The 23,339-nt window shown below is 37.5% G+C and overlaps 1 protein-coding gene across 8 annotated transcripts; it reads right to left on the reverse strand.

Moving 5' to 3' along the window:
• Window positions 1-1,359: 1,359 nt before the first annotated feature.
• Window positions 1,360-22,956, reverse strand: LOC130974376 (NAC domain-containing protein 83-like). 8 transcript variants are annotated; one of them, XM_057899238.1, is made up of 4 exons: window positions 22,443-22,956; window positions 21,827-22,373; window positions 16,152-16,641; window positions 15,769-16,068 (listed from the first exon to the last, which is right to left on the reverse strand). In XM_057899238.1, exons 1-3 carry the CDS (start codon window positions 22,627-22,629, stop codon window positions 16,377-16,379), a joined length of 999 nt encoding a protein of 332 aa, XP_057755221.1. In that variant the 5' UTR covers window positions 22,630-22,956; the 3' UTR covers window positions 15,769-16,068; window positions 16,152-16,376. The 8 variants fall into 8 exon arrangements, with proteins under 8 accessions (XP_057755223.1, XP_057755226.1, XP_057755221.1 ...); XM_057899239.1 differs by lacking the exons at window positions 15,769-16,068; window positions 16,152-16,641 and adding exons at window positions 21,181-21,508; window positions 21,604-21,641 and having other exon boundaries at window positions 22,443-22,950; XM_057899240.1 differs by lacking the exons at window positions 15,769-16,068; window positions 16,152-16,641 and adding an exon at window positions 1,360-1,528 and having other exon boundaries at window positions 22,443-22,949.
• Window positions 22,957-23,339: the final 383 nt, after the last annotated feature.

The raw sequence follows: 23,339 nt of genomic DNA on the forward strand, positions 1-23,339 counted from the left end.
ATTCCCTCGCCACGTTATGGATCTCGTGCATGGTCCATACAGGCTTAGCGGTAAAGTGCTTCCAAAAGTCTTCGTTTAGCAAACCGTTCGTCAGACATAGGCTGGCCATTGAGTCAGTCAAGCCGTCGATTTCCAAGCATTCGTCGTTGAACCTATCGAGAAATTTCTTGGTCGACTTCCCGGCTCTTTGGGTGATCCCTAAAAGGTTAATGGGATGTTTAGCCTTGGCAATGTGCGTGGTGAACTGTGTTAAAAAGCTATGAGTTATGTCCGAGAAGGTGGTAATAGACCCTTGTGGAAGCGCGTTGAACCACCGGAGCCGGTCCTGCCAAAGTCACAGGGAAGGCACGACACCTCACCGCGTCGCCAACACCCTCGAGGTTCATCTTGGCCTCAAAGGCCGTTAGATGTTCCTGAGGATCTTTGGTTCCATCGTATCTCATGTCCATTGGCTTGTCGAAGTGCTTCGGTAGCCGGACCTTGAGGATGGAGGGGTGAAAAGGGGTTGCCCCGATGATTATGGGGTCTCGTCGCCTTCTCAGCCTCTCTCTATTCTCGTCTTTACCCACTGACTCATCATGAGTTGAGGGAGATCGAGCATATGTTCTGCGCCTGGTACGGTTCCTCCGAGGACTTCTTCCCCGTGCATCCAATCTCCTCGGGGGAATCGGGTTTGGGAGAAGCTCGGGCTTGGTCAGTAGCGATCCTTGGCCGATAGCTTCCTCTCAAGATTTTGCACTCGGTGGCGCAATTCCTGCATAATCCTTGCATTGTCATCACCCGTATCCCCGAAGGGACGCCTTTCATGAGAGCTGAAAGGAGGGTCGTTTCTACGAGAAGGGATTCTCGTGCGCTCTCGAGAGGAAGCCATGCAGGCTATCCTGCTCATCAAGCGAGATCCCTCCTCCTCTTGCTCATCGACCGGGCTCAACAGGAAATTCATTCACGCTAGTTCCCCCACAGACGGCGCCAATGTTCGGTAGCTCGGATCCTCGAACGGATCAGATTAGGATGTAGTAAAGGAATGGGCGAATGGGAGGTGGATGCTGAAGGGCTCCGGTGAAAGACTCCTCCAATCTAGCAGGTTGAAGATGACAAATTATATGTTATGGATTTCAAAAAATATGTCATTTATATTAGTACAACATAAACCTAAAAATTATGTCAAAAAATATTTTATATTTAAGTATGACAAATTTATATTATTGCAACATAAACCAAAGACAAAGTAACTATGTCGATAAAGATCTGCAGTTCAGTTCATCGGTCATAAAATAACTCACTTCATATCAAATCACCAACTAAAAAGTACCAAGTGTACCGTTTATCTCATCTAACCAAGTGCACATTAAAACTCACCAGATCCAACTAGGCAAATAGAAAGACAAGAAGATTGAGGAAATCTTGAAATGGGGCCTCACTTAAATGTACCATTTTGTCACCGACCCTCAGTGCTACGTGGCTGCCCGTCGTTTTGGAGGCAACTGGTCCCCCACCTTTATTCCCTCGCCCACCCTTCATCCATTCCCTTCAACATTTTTAATGGCGAAAAAAGATAAGGTCAACTCAAGTTTTATAAGTCAGGCCTACAATAAAATTTAGGCTAATTTTATGGTGTCTATGAATTTTTGTTTAAATTTTGTCTAATTTATTTTTTTATAATAAATTTTGATTTTTTAAAAATTATTTATTTTTATATTTTTTAAATTAAATAATAATTTTAATTTTTTTTAATAAATAAACACCACTTTTTAAATATCATAATATTCACCTAAAATTTATTAACATGAGTCTGACTTGTAATTTATTATAAAATTTTCTAGTACTAAATAGTAAAATTTGACCTTTTATGAAGTCTGTTCAAATTAAAAATATGTTTAAAACATAATAATTTTTTTAAAAAAATCAAATAAAATTAAAAATATTAAAATATATTAATAAATAAAAACGCATAAATGTAATTAAAGAAATAAGTAATTTAGTGAATAAATTTTTTAAATATTATAAAAGATAAAAGTTCAAGCACACACCATTATATTGTTTAGTATAATTAAAATATAATTTTTAACATATTTAAATTAGCCTAACAGATAAAAGAGACTATTTTACAAACCTAATTTTGACTTTTTAGGAATTTAAATTTGTAAGTTGATTTTGAATTCTCTTGTATATACACATATATACACATAGAAATTTCTCATAAACAAATTACAAAACAATAATAATTCTAAAAAAATTATAACAATACTATTATTCAAAATTCAATTTTTTGTGGGGCACGAAAATCGGGTGTACATATTATAATTGATAGCCAAAGATGGAATTTACTCGATCGTAATTTTTTTGGCTTTACATATATGTGTGTGGGTAAAGCAGACTATAGTTAGTAGGAATAAATTTTTATAGTTTAATTAATGGTTTACTATTATAAAAGATATACTAAATTGTAATTTAGAATTAAATATTAATTTATTTAAACTAATAAATACAATTCTAAATATATATGTTAAAAATTAAAATTTGATGGTTTAAATTAGATATATTTGATTGGAATTTAAAAAAATTAGAATTGAAAATTATATTTAATTTAAATATAACTTCTCAATATAACATAGATTTTTATTTTCCTTAAAAACTTTGTTTATTTATTTCTTCAAATTCAATTAATTTTATTTTTTTAAAACCAAATTATTAACAAATTCTGATTAGAGAACTGCTACACATACAAGTCTTTTTGATATACAAGTTCATACAAGTTGGTCCAAACTTAACAAAAACAATTCTTAATATAGATTACGTGCAAACATACGCTTCTCTAACTCTTGAATATCGCAAACGATTCTTCTCACTCAATCAAAATCGTAACGCTCAAAATTCAAACAAGGATCAAAAGCTCTCAAAAATCTCTCAAGATCGTCGCGAAAAGTGAAGGAAGTTGCGAAGCTGAATTCGAAAAGAATTATGAGAAAATGAAATAAGAAGATAAAAAAGAAGAAGCAGCAAAAGATGACAAGAAGGAAGAGAAAAAGTTTTGAATTATGCAGAAATTATCAGCACATATTGATGTAGCAAAACCCGTCGGCTTAGAATTTCTTCTCGGTTAGAGGAAATAACTTCGTTGCAAGTGTAAAAACCCGGTTTTTCGGTAAACAAACTTTTCTGCCTATTTTAAAATTTATTTCGCAAAATTTTGAATCATGACCCAATAAGAAATAGTGAGGTTGGCCCAATGGTAAAAAAAAAATAAAAATTTAAAAAAAAAAGAGAAAAGAAATAAAAATAAAAAAGAATGAAAAATTGAAAAGAAAAAAGGCCAATAATATAGTCAAAATTGACTTTATGAGGGTAATTAATACTCCTAAGTCAAGTTTGACTAGTAAATAACAAATATTAGCTTATCATTGGTTTATTTTCCTCACTAGAGACTTTTTGAGCCGGGAATTCACTTTTAATGACGATTTTGCGTGCGTCGAGAAGAACTCTAGTAATCGAAAACCTCGGAATCAATGGTCAAAATAATTTATACCCAAATAAATGTGCCTCAAAATTTATATTAGCCATCCATTCATGATTTACTCCTTTAAGAATAAATAGTAATCATTAATTATTTTATCACACGGTAAAATTTACTCTGAACCGGATTTCTGACTAGTATTCCGCAAACGACTCCTAGAGACCTCAAATCTTCTTACTTGGCATCCAAGTAACTTGTATCTCCTTCTCAACCTCTGGGACGAGACTATCTCAACCTTTCATCCCTCTCTGCTGTGTTTTTAACCTCAAGTAACTAACTGCGGTTAATCGTAGATAAGCTCGACACGTAAGCGCTGACCAAGCTTCCTCGTTTTCACGTCCCTTATTCATTGAAGCTCAGCCCTTGATCACGAAAATTCCAGCCCCTTTTACCATTATAAATTCACTAAGACTTTTCTTTTTTATTTAAGGAAGCATTTGCCACAAAATTCACAAATCACTTTACACATTTTTACACTCTTTTGACAAAATTCTTGAGAGAGAAAGAGAAAAAATTATGCACACACTACCTGAGTTTTTAGCCTTTTATCTCACCATTCATACACTATTCTTCAAGTGTTCTTAAAGGACTCAAATCATACAATCACAAACTCTTGTCCATTTTCGCCAATCTTTGCGTTTATACCGAATTCGGCTAGGTAAACTCTTGTTCTTTCACCTTTTCTTTTTCTTTTAAAAATAAATAGTAACCATAATAAATCCTTACTCTCCTTTATGTATAGAGAACTCCTCTTTAAGTACCCATGGAGCACACCTAAAGAGTTAAGGAGTTTCGAGCTCAAAGTGGTTGAATTTTGACGTTTTTGCGACACTTTCGGCCAAAAACAAAATTGCACCATCGTTAGCTGTGCTTCTTCCATTGTGTACACATTTTAAAGTGTGTGAAAGGTTTAATAACTGAATTATATAAGAGGTAAGGGTTAGGATTAGTTAGACTATGTTTGTGCTTGTTTTCGGTCTTCATATGAGCCATTTTGTTGTGATTTTGTGCTTGATTCTTAATTCTGAAAATTCAGTGATGCTTCTCTATTCTGGAATATTATTTGAATGATATATGAAACTTATTTACCTCTAGAAATATTATGAAACCACTGAAAATATTTGGAGCACTTGGGGTTTAAGTTTCCAGCTTTAAAAGTTACTAAAAGTGGATAAAAATAAAAAATTGTACCCCTAAAAATTCAACCACTAAATGATTATGAAGTTCACGTGTATAAGGGTTAAAAAGAGGTTATAAAATATATTTTAATCCTATAGAACAAAGGTGTAATAGTGAAAAGGGTGTTATGGTCGGTCATTTTTGGATAAAAAGAGAGTTAAAAATGTAATTTAAATAAAAAATAAATAAAATTCTGAACTTAGTATCATTAGGGGTAACTTATTAATTATATGAATTAATTGGATCAAATTTTAATTACAATAAATTTTCTGGCCTAAATAAAAGCTTTAGTAAAAATTAGAAGTAAAATGGTAAAAAGTGATAACTAGAATAAGTAAATAAATTAATAAAAGATAAAATGATCTTTTAGGTCCCTAAGGGTAGAATTGGCATTAATTAAAAGTACTATGAATAATTTGATCATAGAAAAATATTAGGATTAACCCAGTAATATTTTGACGCTAAATCAGGTTAAACGGTAAAACTATAGTACTTAGAGGCATATTATTAGTAATTTTAGGCATAAAGTCAAATTAAAAATGGTTAATTAACTCAATGAAGAAGAAAGTTCTATTAGAAAAAAGTATGAGGGTAAAATGGTGAAGTAATAACACTAGTGGTGAAAGTGTCACTTAAAGTCTAAAGAAAACTAGAAAAACGAAGTTATATACAAAAAGGGTAAAATTTGAAATGTACAAAAATTTCAAGGACAAAATGGTAAAATATGTGACAAGACTGTGATATTTTAAGAAATGACCGGACAAAAGTTTTATTTAAAAAGAAGGGTAGAGAAGTCCCTTAGAAATAAAGTTTATTGAGATGTGCCGCGGAAAAAGAATTGTAAACCCCAAGGTGCTAGAGGTTGTTTGGAGGCGGGTATTTACCCGCTGATTGCTAAAACTATGTTTTCTCTTTGTGCGTATATTATGGTGTCAAGCTTTGCGACGATTGCCTGTTGTCACGGACTGGTAGTATGCTTAAACACATCGACACGTATACAAGAACGGACGCAATCGGGAAACTATATCTAGGACTAGTTCCTAGGTAACATCGGGTTGCGGGTAGTCAACCGACGCATGAGCTCATGGCCTGCATAGGACCAGACATGCATCATACTTATTTGCTGCATTCTCTACGTTTGTGATTGCTTACTTGTACATGTGATTGTATTTTATCTCTGCTTCTTGTATTTCGTGCTTAGTTACTATTCTTCTATATACTTGTGCTTGTACTTGTTTGTGTGACTTACCGACCTAACTGCGTGAAGTCTTAGACTTAGGCTGTGGAACCCCATAGGATTCCTGTGTAGTACCCTGCTGGAAACCTTAGGTTCTCACCTCTTACTTTTCCATTCCGCAGATGCAAGCCGACGAGATCTTCTTTGAGTTTCCAGCCTAGGGACTAGCGAGCAGCAGTAGCATTACCAGAGGATTAGAGTGAATTCTCTTACTTCCACACATTACTTTCGTGTTTCTTTAGGTACTAGGGATTGATGACCAGTAGTAGTTATAATAGTAGCAGTGATAGTAGTTGTCTTTGCCCTCGCTTTGTATAGACTTTTAGAGGGCTAGGTGCTTTTCTAAATACCTATATAAACAAGTTAGAATGGGTCCCAGACTAGAGTGACTCTTGTAAGTCGAGGCCTGTTAGTATAAATATGGAGTCTGTAAATATTTTAATGAATAAGCAACGACATAATCTGGTGTGAATTATGATGTACTAAATGAGCCTTCGGGCATATATGTATGATATTACTATGTTTTCTATATTTTCTATGCATCATGTATATATTATCTATTTAACCATTATCTATTTTGTTATATCTATATATCTGACACGCAATCTCGACTAGCACTACAGGCTCATATGTATATATTTAATATAAGGTCTAGAGTCTCTAGAGAAAGCCGTGTAGTAACTCCTGACGGCTAGCATTGGTCATGACGTGCTAGAAGCTAGATCGTTACAAATGGTATCAGAGCAGTTCGTCCTTGATAGAGCCTGGAGATGGACTGACCATGCTTCACTGCATGCTCTGCTTGTGTATTTCCATGCTGCTAGGGTATCTCTGAGACACATTTTGCATGAAGGTCTGTGAGCATTCATTTTGAAAATGTTAGCACTTAAACTGGATATATTAATATTGATCTCCTTAACGTTGATCGTTTGGTGTTAATAAAACCTCAATGTCTGCAAATAAACGTAGCCCTCATCAATCGAATCCTAGTTCCGAGCCAGCATTTGACCTGGCCACCTTATTAGAATCTATAAATGCAATGGCTGCAGCTGTATGCGATTCCGTCGCTGCAACCAACAAAGCAGTGGAAAGAATGGAATGACAGCAGGGGAATGTAATGGGAATGGTTATGGAAATGGATTGGAAAACAGCATACCCGAAGGGAATAGGCTAAAGATTTCGGCATATTTTCTTAAAGTTAATCCACCCAAATTCTCTGGAACCATCAACCCGACCGGGGTAGATGATTGGTTTCGTGCCATAGAACGGGCTCTGTAGGTGCAACATGTCCCTGAAGGACAACAAGTGGAGTTCGCCACTTACATGCTGAAGGGGGATACATATCATTGGTGGCAGGGAGTGAGCTAGTTGTTGAAACAAGGAAGCACTGCGATCACTTGGGCTGACTTCCGTACTGAGTTCTACAAGAAGTATTTTCCTCCATCCGGCTGCACTGCCAAAGAGTTGGAATTACTGCAGTTGAGGCAGGAAAGCATGACAATGGCTGAGTACACCCAGATATTCGAGGACTTGGGTCAATTTTCGAAGGTATGCAAAGGAAATCTTGCAGAATATGAGGAGTGGAAGTGTATTAAGTATGAGAGAGGTCTCAGAGAAGAACGTAATTCACAGATGCGGGTTTCAGGAAGTTGGTAGCTGACTTGAAAATAAAACACCAATTCACATCCGTAGAACACCCCCAGGCTAATGGACAAGCAGAAGCTGCCAACAAAATCATACTAGCCGGGCTAAAACGGAGACAACAGGACGCAAAAGGAGCATGAGCTAAAGAGCTCCCACAAGTCCTATGGGCATATCGGACAACTCCACACTCCACAACAAGGGAATCACCCTTTTGATTAGCTTATGGAATGGAGGCAATGATCCCAGTAGAGATCGAGAAAGGATCCCCCAAGATGATCCACTACAACGAAGAGGTCAACTCCCAAAATCAAAAGGAAAAGTTCGACCTACTTCCAAAAATTCGAGAGAGAGCTCGGATCAGGGAGGAAGCTTTAAAACGTCGAATGACCTCAAGATACAATCAGAAAGTAGTTCGGCGAAGTTTTGCCAACAACGATCTCATCCTAATCCAAAATGACATCGGAACAGGTCGACCAGGAGAAGGAAAGCTAGCAGCTAACTGGAAAGGACCCTACCGAGTCACGGAGGTACTAGGAAAAGGCTACTATAGGGTGTCCAAACTCGAGGGGCGAGAGCTATCAAGGTCATGGCATGCCTGCAACCTAAGAAGGTATTATAGCTAGGAGGTACTAAAAAGATCTTAGGACAAGATGCACTCTTTTTCCTGAAAAGATTTTTTAACGAGGCATCAAGCCAAGATCTGCAAAGTTACCTGACTTAGAAGGGTAAACACCCACACGTATATATTTTTTGCCTACATGTATATTTTTCTATTTGAATAAAACTTTTCAGATTCTCTACAAAGCCTCTCTACCAAGACGCATTAATCTGAACGCAAAAATTCATCGCCCGATTACGAAGTTACAGGTCGGCAAGGTGAAAAAAAATTCACCACCCGACCACGATGAAAATCGAATTCATCGTCCGAATTTTGACAAAGGTCGGCAAGGCAAAAACCAAATTCACCGCCCGACTCCGACAAAGGCGGCCAAGTGAGAACCAAACTCACCGCCCGATTTCTACAAAATCGGCAAAGATAAAAAAGCGGTAAAAACAAATTAATGCAAGAAGTTATAAAAAGTAACCCATAAAAAGGGATTACTAAAAATAACTTTGAGCGGACCAACATGAAGAAGTCAGACCAATCGACCAAAACGACAAAAAGTTATAAAAAGTGATCCATAGAAAGAGGCCTGACGAGGTCTGAGAAAAAATGGATTGCTAAAAATAACGTAAGACGGACCGACATGAAGAAGTCGGACCGGACTGATCAAAGCGACAAAAGTTATGAAAAAGTAATCCATAGAAAAGAGGCCTGGCCAGCCCTAAAATTGGATTACTAGAAATAACTTGGAAGGTGACCGACTTGAAGAAGTCGGCCCAAGCCGATTAAAGCTACAAAGTTATAAAAAGTAATCCATAAAAAGAGACAAGGCAAGGTCCGACTAAAAATGGATTACTAAAAATAACTCAAGAATGTTCGACAAAAGAAACCGACCAACAGAAGGCGTGCGCTAGAAGGGACACAACTCGATCCAAAAAGCCACGACCTCACCAAAATCAATGTACAAGTATTCCATGAGAATACTAAAAAGAATAGTCGAATGAAGCTAGCCTCAAAGGTCACTTCGGCCAAAGTAGCAAACAAACAAACACAAAAGAAATCAAAAGAGGTCGGACAGCAAGACTCCAACACTCTAAAGATTCCCAGAAGTGCCAAAAAGTTGCAAACAAACATACTAGGAAGAAACAAGAGCTACTAATAATAAAGACTCAAGAAGGCCACCCGAAAGACGACCTCAAGAGTTCAAAAGCATTTGTTTTTCTAAATAAAGTTGCTAACAAAAGCAACTAAAATGTCAAAATCAAAACAACTACAAAGACTAGAGTTCAAAGACCCATAGGCTGGGCCACAGAGATACAAAAACAAAACAGAAACTACAAAGGATTCAAAGATTCCCCAGTGGCGACATCTCAAGGCGAAGGAGGATAAGTCGCGAGTGGGACAGCATCAATGGTCCCATCCGGCCGGTTCAGGATCTGAACATCAGGATCCGACTCGGGATGGCCGACCTCAGCTGCAGGAGTTGGAGAAGTCGGGGCAACAGAGGCTTTGGCTGATGGCGCAGGAGGATGGTCTACATCGTCATCATCTTCATCTGGGGCAGGGACGATCTTACCATTCTCCACAATATTGTCCAAACTGAAGAGAGTCAGGTCGAGCTCAGGAGCAAGAACTCGAACCTGAGCCTTCAAATTCTCATAGGCGGTAGTCACACTACCCACGAGATGGCCTTGGAGCTCGGTATAATCAGCTTGAACAGATTCCAACCTCTCCCTGACCTCCATCAACTCACCATAAATCCGGACATAGCTCTCCTTATGTTTTTGCGCCATCTCCTCGGCCAGAGTTGTAGAAGCCACGACATCAGTAGCCCGAGTCTTCTCCTTTTCCAAATCTTTCTCCAGCTTTGCCACCTTTACCTCAAGTTCCTCCTTCAAACCTTTGATCCTATCATACTCCGACTTGGCCTTCTTCATAAAAGCCTTCGTCGCATGAACCGAAACATCCTGAGCAGTCCGGGATAAGGCCGCTCCCATGTGTGCCATCTTAACGCTACTTCGGGTGATAAAGTCTAGATGGCGAAGAATGGATACATCATCCGTAGGAATAACACTATAAGGAGCAATTTAATGATCGATAAACCCCACAACATCAAAGTCGGGGGCATCCAAATCAAAAGGTTCAATAGTTTTCTGTCTTTTTGGTGGAAGGCCAGCAGTGGGAGAAGAGGTAGCACCAGAAGTTGATCGAGGAGGATCAACCAAATAGACCTGAGGTGTAGGGATAACCTTCCTTGGCCCAGGACTGCCAGAAGTCAATTTCTTAGGGGGAACCTGAGAAGAACCTTCCCCTGCAGCCCGGGCCGAAATGTTCTGAGCCGCGGTCGCTTTCCTCGCCTTCTTAAAGGCCTTCATAGAATCTGCATTCTTCAACATCTCTAAAAAAGAAGCCAGCAAAATCAAGTCACGAAAAAGAAAGGTACAGATCAGCAAAACAAACAAATAAACAAAGAAGAACTCAAAAGAAATCGGCAAACTACCTAGTTCATCTTGGAGAAGTGAGGGGTTCCCTAAAAACTTCTTTGTGTCGAGATGAGAAAGTTGCCCCCAAGTCTCCTCCAACACATTCACAAAGGCCTGCTTGACCTCATCTAGCATCTCCCACGAATACCTAGATACTACAACATTCTTCTGCCAACATAAGGGGAAAGCAGGTTCATTATTCGGCTCTAAGAAAAAAGGCCGAGCACCATCAACAATTCGGACCTTGAAATAATAGTTCTTAAAGTCCCTAAAGGACTCGCCATACATAGAAAACACTTTCTTTCCTTGGGCGGACCGGAAAGAAACCCAGGAAGCCTTCTTTTTGGCAGAAATCCCAGGTTTAGTCAAAACAAAGAGGAAAAGAAAGAGGGTTTGAGAAGGCTTGACATTTAATTCCTGACACAACAACTGAAAAATCTTAATGAAGCCCCATGAGTTCGGATGGAGTTGGGATGGAACTACATTACAGGACCACAACAAGTCGGTCTCGAAGGAGGAAAAAAGAATGATAATGTTCATTTGGTTAAAAAAGTAGTCATAAGCAAAGAAAAAGGGACGTTCCCCTTGGGTCAGAGAAGGGAAACAAACCCTCTCGTCAGGGTCAGGCGCTACCAACTCATAGTTCTTCTCCTAATCTCTACTACTACAAATCCTGTGATGTTTCCTAAGCTGCACGCAGTATTCAGAATTAACCACCGAAACACACATCAAGACGAGGGAGTCCAGCCAGTCAGACATGCCCTCGGGAACTTTGGAAGACGTCTCGACAATATTTTTGTGAGAAGACATGGGTCAACTAGTCCTACAGTAAGAAAAAGAAAAACGGGTTACTAATCAACAGCTCGGGCAAATCAAGAACACAGCTCGGACAAATATGGATATAACTCAAACTAAAGTATACAACTGTTAGAAGTCAAAGACAGCAACGAAAGGAGACCCCAGGACTAACACCAAAGTCCAGGGGCATCCTTTGGAGGCAGTAACAGGGTAAAGATTTAGGAAAAATCTATAGTCTACGCTCCGACATCTACCAACAAGAAGACAACCCTTCTTCAACAGCGACACTCCGGAGAGAAAGTCAAAAATCACAAAAAGACATCAAAGTTACCATCTTTTCACAGTTTATCAGCAAAGGGAACTATCGACATCAAACATGCAAAGTAGAAATCATCAAAGGTGCAACCTTTTTCAAATCAAACAGATTCATTATTCCAAATCCACAAACAGAAAGAGACCTACGCATGAAAAAGTTAGATAAAAGAGATTGAAACAAACAAACAAGTCGAAGACAGCATCAAAACACGCATTAGAGCCACGATCATACATGACAACACAGAAAGATTCAAACTCTCCAACACAAATCCAAAGCAAAGTCAAGCCTTTTTGGCTCAAGCAAGCGCAAGAGAAAAAAAAAACAGACGTAAAAAGTAAAAAAGAGAGTGAGAAGAAAGAAAAACCAACCTACAACGAGGAGGGGACGATAACTGATCAAAGATTGGAGCAACCAACGCCAAATGATCGCCTCTTCAAAGCAAGGGAAAAACGCAAAAGTGCAGAAACAGAAGAGCAAAGAGAAAGGGAAAAGTTACGATAAGCACGGAGAAGGGAAACTGAAAGGAGAGGTTGTGAAATTCAAATGAAGATACAAAGAGGGAAGTAAAAGGAAACGGCAAAGAGTTAATGAGTATTTAAACCTTCGCACGTTTCAAAGAAAATGTAAAATGCGCGTTCCAGTTAAAAAGAAGTGAGACAAAACGCTCTACATCCAAGCTACTAAATCGAAGCTCTACAACAAAATTGACAAAATGCTCAAGCTCGACTTTCCCAAAAAAGGGGTCAAAGTCTGGCAAAGACACGACCTTAAAGGAAAGACCGAGCTCAAGTAGGGGCACTGTTCTTGCCCTGGGTCGAGATGTACGACCCGGGCTGATTAAAGACAAGTCGATCGACCTCTTCAGGTCAGGATTACCCGACCTCTTCTCAAAGGAGTTCGGCCAAACCACTAGAGAAGCCCAAAGAAGGCCCAAACGAAGGAACCCAGCCCAAATCTAAAGGCAACTAAAGCCTAGAAAGATAAAAGTGGTTCCCCTTAAAGATAAGATGACTTCACTTAAAGATAAGATAAGATAACTATCTTATCTTATGAAAAGTCATTCCACACTATTATAAATACACTAGAGCACCCAGGTATAACTCATACTCTGATTCTACTAAAAACCTGCTTAAAGCTCATGCTAACTTAAGCATCGGATCGAGTCTCTTGCAGGTACCACCACCCTCCGGTGACGAAGGATCAGCTGCACCGTCAAGTCCAACAAGTCAGACACGTCAGCTCCGACCACCACCACAAATCTCATCCGAGATCGACCTACAGTTTCAGGTAACCCTCAGAACAATTTCCATCTTAATGACCAAACGGTCATAACATGAATATCATTTATTAATTCTATCCTTATAAAAGGAACCTTCAATATCTAGTCTTAGAGACACACATGATAAGTTCTGTTTCATGTTTAACATTCTATAATCATAGAATTCTCATACCTCTTAAACATTTACTGACTTGAGCGTCGGAGTGTCTTTTGCAGGTACACACCTTCCGTGTTCTTCTTGTCGAAGTATACATCCTTTGGAGATGAAGAGACAAATTTGATTTCCTTTAAGGCGAGATATACTTTGAAAGTTCATCCACACAAGAGCAGTTTTAAATTCTTTCTATTTTTTCTATTTTTTTATATTTTAAAAAATCCGTGGATATTTGATTCCTCGGCGGGGACGGGTCCCCGTTACCCATCATAGGGATGGGGAGTGATATTGAAGGCGGGGGTGGCGGGCATGTCCCCACCCCCTGGAGACCCATTGCCATTTCTAGACTCTTCAACCTTCTACCCAATTTTTCAATACAATAAGAGAGGAACTCACTCAACCTTACTTATTCTCATTATGGTTTCATCACGAATCTACTCATTCAACCTCACTTGTCCACATCATGGTTTCATTATGAAACCAAAAGGAAGTTTCACACCTCTAATCACTAATAACGACTACAAGAATTTATGAGGAATTTATAATCTTTTATTAGGTTAAAAACTTAAAATAAAGAAGAATCATAAACTCATAACATAAATTCAATTTAGTAACTAAATAAACAAAATCAAAATATATTAAACTAAATTGAATATTTTAAAAATATAAACTAATAATTACTAAATAATACTTGATCTCTTTATATCACAAATATTTGAAATACATATCAAGACAACCTGAGTGGAGAAGGAGATAGTTGCAAACTTGTTAGGGGAAAAAAGGGGAAGAGCTGGGGTTCAAGACCCATTTAAGGATGAGTTGAAATTATACCAAGTAAAGAGTTTTTAGTTGTAGCAATACCAAGAAGTAATGAGCCAAGAAGAAAGAGTGAAAGGTCGAGAGTAGCTCCCAAATAAATGAAGGATTACATTACTAATTAGTAAATAACATGTGTCGTATAAGGTAGCATTTGCAAGAGAGATAGAAATTGAGAGATTGAGACTGAGAAATAGAGATTGAGAGATATAGACTAAAATAAGAATAAAGTTCTAATTTAATTTGCACAAAGAATAAAGTTAAAATTAATTAATTAAAATGAGTGTATTTTAGGTATAAAATGTTATTAAAGTTTCAGTCTTCATTTTCAAAAATTTCAATCTCCTGTGTCCCTTTTTTTGGAGGTACTGAAATACTAAAACTTTGAGGATAAAAACTAAATTTTAGTATTAATCTTTGAACCAACAAACATGATATTGAATTCCAGTCTCGTTAGAAACTTGTTGTAGACTTACCACTTACGAGGTATATTGAGCTGATATTTTAGGAAGAAATCTAGTTAGAGATTCATGTTTCGCGGTTGCTTTTATAAGGAATTTTTTCCCTAAGATCAAAGGAGGGTTACACTTTATTTCTATTTTCATAGTAAATCCCCATAATAGTTCTTGAAATTCACGTGAATACTCAATGTAGTTCTCAAGATCTCAATTTTTCTATAGTAGTCCCCCAGATAGAGCTTCGAGCACTCATAGTGGTTCTTGGGCATATTTTTGTGATAAGTCATCACCGGAGCGCTTACGTGGCATCATTTTGCCACGCTGGATGGCTCCAACGGCTAGCTTAGCTGGCACCATTCCAATTTATACCCACACTGGTCCCTTCCTCTATATTTAACCCTAAATTCCCAAATTTTCAGAAAGTTTATCTCTTCTTCTTATTCATCGTTCTCTTCTCATTCTTCTGGTTGTTGTTCTTGTTCATGTCGATGATGGGTGGTGGTAGCACTGTAGGTGGAAGCTCTATTCATTCCCCATCTAGTTGGAACCGGACGAGAACGCCAAGCAAGAGCAGAAGATCGGGGCTGCCATAATGGTGCAATTGTGGTTGTCGACCGGTTCTCAGGTGGTCTGGGACAGATTCAAATCCAAACAAGCCATTTTATGGTTGTCCCAATTATAATGTAAGTTAGAAAAATTACTTATGTTGTTATGATTGTCCTTACCTCACTGTTCTTCTCTTGTTGTCTGAAGTTTGAACATGTTATATCGTTTTTTAGTTACAGACAAGTGGAAAGAGATGGTGTGGGCGTTTGTGTGGGCAGATATTGGTATGATGCACATGTTGATAAATCAGAATCTTTTGGTGATGATCATCAAGTGAAAGTGAGCTTTGATTGGAGGCTTTGGAGGTTGGAGGAAGATGTCTGGATGCAAAAAGTGATTACCCAGTTGTTGGTGTTAGTTGTGTCTGTATTGATAGTGTTGATGGTTATCCTGTATTATAAATGATGAATGAGTTGGTGGTGGATTTTCTGTACTCATTGGATGAGTAATAGATATAAAAAAGGTGTTTGTTGATGGAATGAAAACAATGTTAACTATAAATTTATTGTTTTTATATTTGTTCATGAAATGAACTAAAAACAGTAAATGATGAAGAAGGCAATAAAAGTGATTCAAAACCACAAAGCATAAGTGTATTAAGATAAATTTCATTGTTTAGCAAAAAACAGCCAGTGACAAAGATAAAGGGCAACCAAGTAACATGAAGCTGCTAAATGTAGTTGCCTTAAAAGGAAGACATCACAACAAAACATAAAAGATCACAATTCACCATTTAGTCATTGTCTAGTGAAAAAGCCTAATAACACAAAACAGAAGGCCCTATACAAATTTATCTAAAGTCTTTAATTCTTTTTTCTTAGAGACTTAAATCCTGGAGTTGAGACGAACTTCATCAAATTGACAAATTTTGTTGATGTTCCTGAAGATGCACCCTGCAAGGGATTCACTGTTGGAGAGGTTGCCAGTAGAGAAGATCTTCTTCTTGGTGACAACTTTGAATGCCTTTTCATACCAGGATCCTATATGAATAAAAATTGGTATTACACATAAATGAGCAGTCTACTTAAATTACAAAAGCCTAATGATATAAATATTAAGCTACCTATTGAGAATCTTCTGCCTTAGAAGCTATTGGCTAAGATATCTCTATCTCCACTGGTTGTGCAACATGATTGCTTTTCCCATCACCTTGGTCACCATCATCTTGAGGCTGTTCAACTTGCCGCTCAGATGTAGGATCTTTTCCATCTTTTTTCTTCTTCTCAGCCGGTTCGGTAGCAGCGATAGCATCAGCCACCCTCTTCTTTTTGTAACCTCTCTTTGTATGTCATTTTTCACCACAGAAGTTGCAGGTAAAGGTCTCCAACTGCCTTTTTAGATGTATATTATCTCCACTGTTACTCAATAGTTTTGTATCAACTTTAGGCTTTTTAGTTCCTACTCCACTCTTCTCATCTGCATCCATCCTTCTCTTCATCTTGAGTTTTCCAGGTTTCTTCTTGATTTTAGGTGCATGTGGTCTGTTGTATTCCTCTGCTTGCTCCCATAATGGTTGACCATGAATTGAATGAATGTGATGATTATATGTTTTCCTGTATGATTTCATCGTTATCCATATGTGACAGAAATTATCTGGTTGCTTGTTAACATGAGAAAAGGTAGCACACACATGCATACACGAAATACCTGCATAGGCCAAACAATCAAATCAACCATGCATCTTAGTCATATAGCGTTAATGTAATTACTTGGGATACAAACATAATTGTTATACATAATCAACTTACCTGTAAGTATCCAAAATTGGCAGGTACATAATCTTTTTCCTATGTCCACGACATGGTTAGTTGAGTGTCCATGCACCTCAAACTTTTCGTATTCGTTATCTCCGGTCCAAATGGGCTTCCAATTCTTAGACTTTTTTCTCACTTTCTCCAGTCTACTCTTATAACCGGTGTGAGCTTTCCAGTGTTATTGTTTAATTTTACCTTGTTCTTGGATATGGTCCGCATAAAGAACTTTCTTACCTCCTCTAGCAATGTTATAATGGGCTTAACTCTTGCATCCTTGATCTTAGCATTGAACACCTTACATGCATTGTTACATATGCTATCCAACTTCGATTTATGACTGAATAAGCTTCTGGTCCAAGCATCCATTGGCCACTTATCTAAATATGCCCATGCATCCTCATTTAGTCTTTTTATCTTGTCCATTCCATCCCTGAACTCTTGATAAGTCGTTGACCTTGCATATTCTCACAAAAGACCCTTAGTTATAGTCCGTCCAATACTTATTAAAATTTTTTCATAAATTCCAAACGCAAAAACGGTGATGCACATTAGGCATCACCTCTTACACCGCCAATATTAGTCCCTGCCAGTTTCATAGAATAGTTTACACATCATCACATGTTTACATATCTAACCATTCATCTAATATGCACATATAGATCCCTAACTTTCAAGTCAATAACCATAAAAGTCCCTAACATTTACTTATTCTCCCCATAGAAGTCCCTAACATTCATCCAGTATACACATAAAAGTCCCTGACATTCAATATATAATAAACCATAACAGTCCCTAACTAGTCACACTAACCATTCATATCGTCACACTAATAGCAATCTAAATGTAACAGCACAAGTACAATCACATATCAAATGGAACCTATAAGCATCAATATATCATAGAATCAAATTAGTACAAAATGTACCATGTTTCCATACCTTTTGCATATATGATATGAAGCACTAGCCATTATCTTTGTAGTAGCCCAAATCTTGATGTAGTAACTCAAGAAACTATTTTCAGGTCTTTGTATTCTCCACTCTAACAATAGCCCAAGCTATTACATAGATATGATGATTTGCATTTAACCCGACTGCTGACAAAATCTGTCCACCAAACTGTGTCTTCAAGAATGCACCATCCAAGCCTATCAACGGACGGCAGCTAGCCTTGAACCTGTTTTTACAGCCACTTAAGCATACATACATGTTATCAAATGAAACTTTACCATCTAGTTATGGTGTGGTACATATTTGCACAGTAAAATCGGGATTGATTTTTAACAAGGTCATACCATAAATCGCGAACCATTCTATATTACTCTTTTTTATCACCATACACCACACTTCTAGCATCCATCAAGGCCCTTGAGACTGATTTCTTGTTTCGTGTCAAATCAAATCGTATCTTGAAATAAGTTGTAGCCTCGCAGTATCTAAAATTAGCATATTTTCTCACCTTTACAAGCTTGCTGCAGACCTAGTTCCTATTGGCAATCCTATTTTTGTTCTCTCTTGGACATGTGTGATCATCGTTAAAGGTTTTAATTTACCAACACATGTTCTCATGGTCTCTTGATGCATATGCCACTCATGACACTGTTTAACCTTACAAACTGTCCTACACCTTATGTTATCATTCCTAACTAGCTTTATACTCCTATCCTCTTGAATTGTATATTCCCTCACAACTTCTCTAAATTCCCATTTGGTTCCGAACTTATGCCAACCTCAAGATGCAGCTCCCCAAACCTTGCACCATTTCTAAACATAGGACATGCCTCTTCAGAATCATATCCTTCTTCCAATTCATCTTCTGAATTTGGAGGAGTCTTCATCTCCTCCGAGTGCCAAGAATTGGTGCCATCTGAGTCAACAGCTAGGTCGAGTCCATCCTCTGCACCTTCAGTAAAACCACCGACAAGCAAAACCACTGACAAATCCAAGATCAACTTCATCATCGCTCACCTCCTGAACCAAACCATCGTCTTCAAGCAATATCTTCTCCTTTCCTTTAGACAGTGGATTAACATTTCTGGATTGCGTGTTTGTCTGTACCTTGTTTCTTCTAATCCTATTCTCAGTCTTGACATCATTTTCTGCAGCATTAGAATTAGAGAAACTTTCTTCATCAGGGCCTGGTCTAAACAGGCTATCTTCTTCACTATCAGAGGAGTTAGGATACACTTCAAAGAAAATTTTATTGTTAAAGACTTTGTTCTTGAATTCTCTAGCAGCAGACCTTGTATAGGGTCTCCTGGATATACTGAATTTGTTGGATAGTTTTTGCTTGTTGGACTTATTTGATTTAGTGCACTGGCTGGCCTTGGTGGGCTGGCTGATTCTGGTGGATTTGGTAGGTTTAGTGTGCTAGATGGTTTTGATGGGCTGGACAAATTTGGTGGGCTTTGTTGCCTTGGGGGGATTGGTTGTCTTGGGAGGGTTAGTTGTCTTAGGAGGATTAGTGTTGTGTGTAGACATCTTGGGCTAGTTTGGAGTCCTTGACACTGGTGGTGGCTGTGTGACTTTGGATGTGGTGTGAACTTTGATTTTTGAGTGTGATGGTTGTGTTTTCCTTGGAGATGTCTTGTTTTCGTTAGAGCTGAATTCGCAATGCATATTGGGTACAGATTCACTATCTCTCTTATTTTCTTGTCATTGTTTACATTTCTCAACCCATTCTCCAAGCTTTTTTCAGGAACATGCCATGAACAATGCTTTATATCATTGTACCCAAGCTTCTTATAGTAGTTTCGTATGTAAAAGATATCTAGAGTATCGGCGTCTAGATCACCTAAACATGCTTTGTTGTTTGAAAAATATACCATTATCTCTTCTGCATTTTTTTTGAAGTCACCCCATGATGAAACATGATGTCCAACCTCTCTTCTATCTGCAAGAAATTCAAAATTTTCACTTAATACAAGTAGATTTTATTGACCTACTAATGCATGATAAAAAAAGCAAAATCAACACCATAAGAACACATATTTTTTCAATTCTATATATATCGTTTATCATATCCCTGTTTCATTAGGGTAAAATAGAGCAATACCACAAAATTTCAACCAACCTTTAAATCCTAGATACTACAATGACAACAAAACGAGAAAATCTCAACCACACTAACAACTTGCATATCATGAAGAAACAACACTATATTGAAAATCCAAGATAAAAAAAAAAGGTTACCTTGAGTCTGATCACGATGTCAGAACCTCGTGCTTCTGGTGGAGGAGAGGAACAACTAAAAGAGTCTTCAGTCGGATTAGTTCTTCTCTCAACTTTTCAACCCAGCAAACAAAACCCTATGGCAACGGCATTGATGAAGAGACGAAGATAAAGTGGGAGGGTGGAAGAAGAAGAGACGAGTGAAGTGTTTGTGTTGGAGACAAAACTGTTTGTCATACTACATGTCATTTAAATAGCGTTGTTTTTACACACAAAAGCGTCAAACCAAAACGACGATGTTTTGGTGCCATCCAACGTGACAAAACGACGTCACGTAAGCGCTCCGTTAATAACTCATGACTAAAAAGATGTTCAAAGATCACTATAAATATTCAGAACTCTATCTAAAGGACTATTATAAAAAATTTAAAATCTTAAAAACTACATTAAATATTCATACAAATTTTAAAGACTATTATGAAAATTTACTCTTATTTTCAGTGTCAATTACACACGTATTATACATGGTTACCGTTGTTCACTCGGTACAACTAGTTTCTTATTTTACCATTATATATTTGCATTTTAGATGCTAACATAATCCACCGGGCACCTATTGCACGATTAACACAATGATGTAGAAGCTTAACCAATAAGCTTGTCGTCTTTGAAGAGTAATTTTTCGCACCGATTTTTTTTTAACCGAGGGAGTGGCGGCTAATTGGAGACGTATATGAACATCAATTACCACAAGTTGGATCCATAAAGAATCGACTTTGCTTGTAATTTTTTACGAGTAAACAGTTAAATTATTTTCTAAAATAATTTAAAAAAAATAATATTTTAAATTAATTATGTTAATTTTTTTATTATTTTATTTATTAATTGTGTTAAAATTTACCAATGTGATAATTAAATAACATCTCAATATATAGTTAAAACTAATAATATTAATAGTCAAATAAAATTCAAATGTGTGTTAAGAATTTAGAATATCACTTAATATATCACATTAATAAATTTTAACACTATTAATAAATAAAATAACAAAAAAATTAATCATGACTAATTTAAAATTTTTAAAAAATAAATTTAAATAAAAATTCTTTCATTGACTAATTTTAATTTAAAAAATAAGTAATTTTTTAAAATTAATTTGGTCATTTATTCAATTTTTTATTTTCCCTTTCGGCAAAGTTAACCCATAGGGAAAGGGGAATAAGTGCAATTAACAAGTGGGATGCTGATTTCGCAAAGATAATATGCTCTTATTCGTTATTTGGTCGTTCTCCTTAAATGTTAAAACACAATCGTTAGATTCCACAATCGGTTCCACCCTCTTTTTCTCCCTGTTTTTCATCTTTTTCTTTCCTCCCACTTTTTCTCTGTAAAAGCACCTTCTTCAAAAGGGAAATCAGTAGACTGATTTTCTTTTCTTTTCTTTTTATTCCGTAGGGTGAAAGAACAATGCATGGTGAGAGCATTACTAGTACCAACTAGAAGAAAAGACGGAAAAATGGAAGAGTTTAGAATTGTATTGCATACTAGTATGAGTAGAACGGGATACTCTTCAAATTCAGATTTAGACTACCTTTAATGCCGGTCGGTTTCCTGCGGGATTGATGCTTGCTACATCCATTCCATCAAGGGAAGAGGCGATAGTTAATTAATTAATTAGTTACACCTAAACAGAAAAGGGAAAGATAGAGGCAGAGCGCAGCGTGCACACAGTTCATGTGTGGAAGTGCACTAGCTAGCTAGCCAATTACTAAGACAAGAGTAACAAGTAAAATTATATTTAAGGTTGTTTTCACCTGATAAAAGGAAAGCTGTTGCAGCTACTGCTGTCTTCATGCTCATCGGATTCGGTGGTGATTCCACTGGTGCCAGAGGTCGAAGAAGCAGGAGGGGGCACGCGGTTCAAATCAGCCCTGTTCTGTGCCAAGAAATCGTAGAAAACCACCTTAGAGTTGCTGCCCACATGGCTGATGGTGAAGGCCTCTGATGCTGATGCCGAATGGGAATTGTGATCCAGTAGAACATTCTTAGCATTAGCCGGTGCTCTCCTCTTGAAGAATATGCGACAGAGAACCCAATTTTGCATGGGAAGCAGGTGGGAGTGGGAGACAAGGCGATACTCGTGCATGATCCAATCTGTTCTTGATCCATAAGGAGGCTTGCCTCTGTAAAAGACGAGAGTCTTCTTCATGCCAATAAGTTGGTGGCCTTTTGAAGTTGCGATGTGTTTGTCCAAGCCCGTGGCCTTCCAGTAGCCCGAGTTAGTGGCTCTGTTGGATCGGTTCCCGTTGGGGTATTTGGCCTCCCTCGTGCTGAAGAAGTACCTCTCTTGCTCCAAATCACCTGATGTATGTGTACATGAGGAAAACAGGCTTGAGAAATAAAATTTAAAGAGTTGTCAACTAGTCATACCTGGTAAATCCCATGGATCGGACTTGCAAATATCAACCTCAGGAATGAAAGAGGCCGGCAACGGGCAGGAGAAGACCTTGCGCTTTAAGTATTGAGCCACCAGCTCTTCATCCGTCGGGTGAAACCGGAATCCTGGAGGCAATCTCAGCTCCCCATTCTTCACAAAACTATTTCCTCTCCCCTCCATCCTTTTCTGTTCTATGCTCCCCAAAATGGTCAGTGGTAAGACTATGTATTTATGTTTGTCCGCTTGGGTGACAAACAGCGAAGAGACTGAAGGCACTCGTGCAGCCTCCAATTCCCTATGTTAGCCCATCAAAGTAGAGAGCCACAAGCAAAAGAAGAAAAGAGGAAGAATATAACAAAAGCACAAAAGGAGGGCAAGGAAAAGGAAGAGAGAAAGACAGAAAAGAAAAATTAAAACAAAAAAACAGGTTAGTATTACAAAAATTGCTGGCCCCTAACATTGTTTTTTTTGGAAAAGTCTAGGGGCCAGCAGTTTTATTGAATTTTGGCCAGCATGTAACCAGCAGAGGAAGGTGAGCTATTGGATGAAATTTCACACCAATCTCACACCATCAAATCATCATTGATGGCTAGTTGATGGCTAACAATTACAAAAATTGCTGGCCTCCTAACATTGCTCTTTTTATTATACGAAAATAAAATTATCTTATATAATTATATATATTTTAAATATTAATATTTAATTAAAATATTATATTCATCTTCATATTAAAAATAATTTTAATCTATTATTATTATTATTATTATTATTATTATTATTATTATTATTAGATTGGAAGGAAAGGATAAAGAAAGCAAAATGGCATGGAAACGGGTGAAGTGTGCCTTCTTTTATAGTAATGGGTCTGACAAGAAGCAAGCAAGCAAGGA

This window comes from Arachis stenosperma, chromosome 4 (genome assembly GCF_014773155.1).
Source record: "Arachis stenosperma cultivar V10309 chromosome 4, arast.V10309.gnm1.PFL2, whole genome shotgun sequence".
In the NCBI taxonomy this organism is placed as follows: Eukaryota; Viridiplantae; Streptophyta; class Magnoliopsida; order Fabales; family Fabaceae; genus Arachis; species Arachis stenosperma.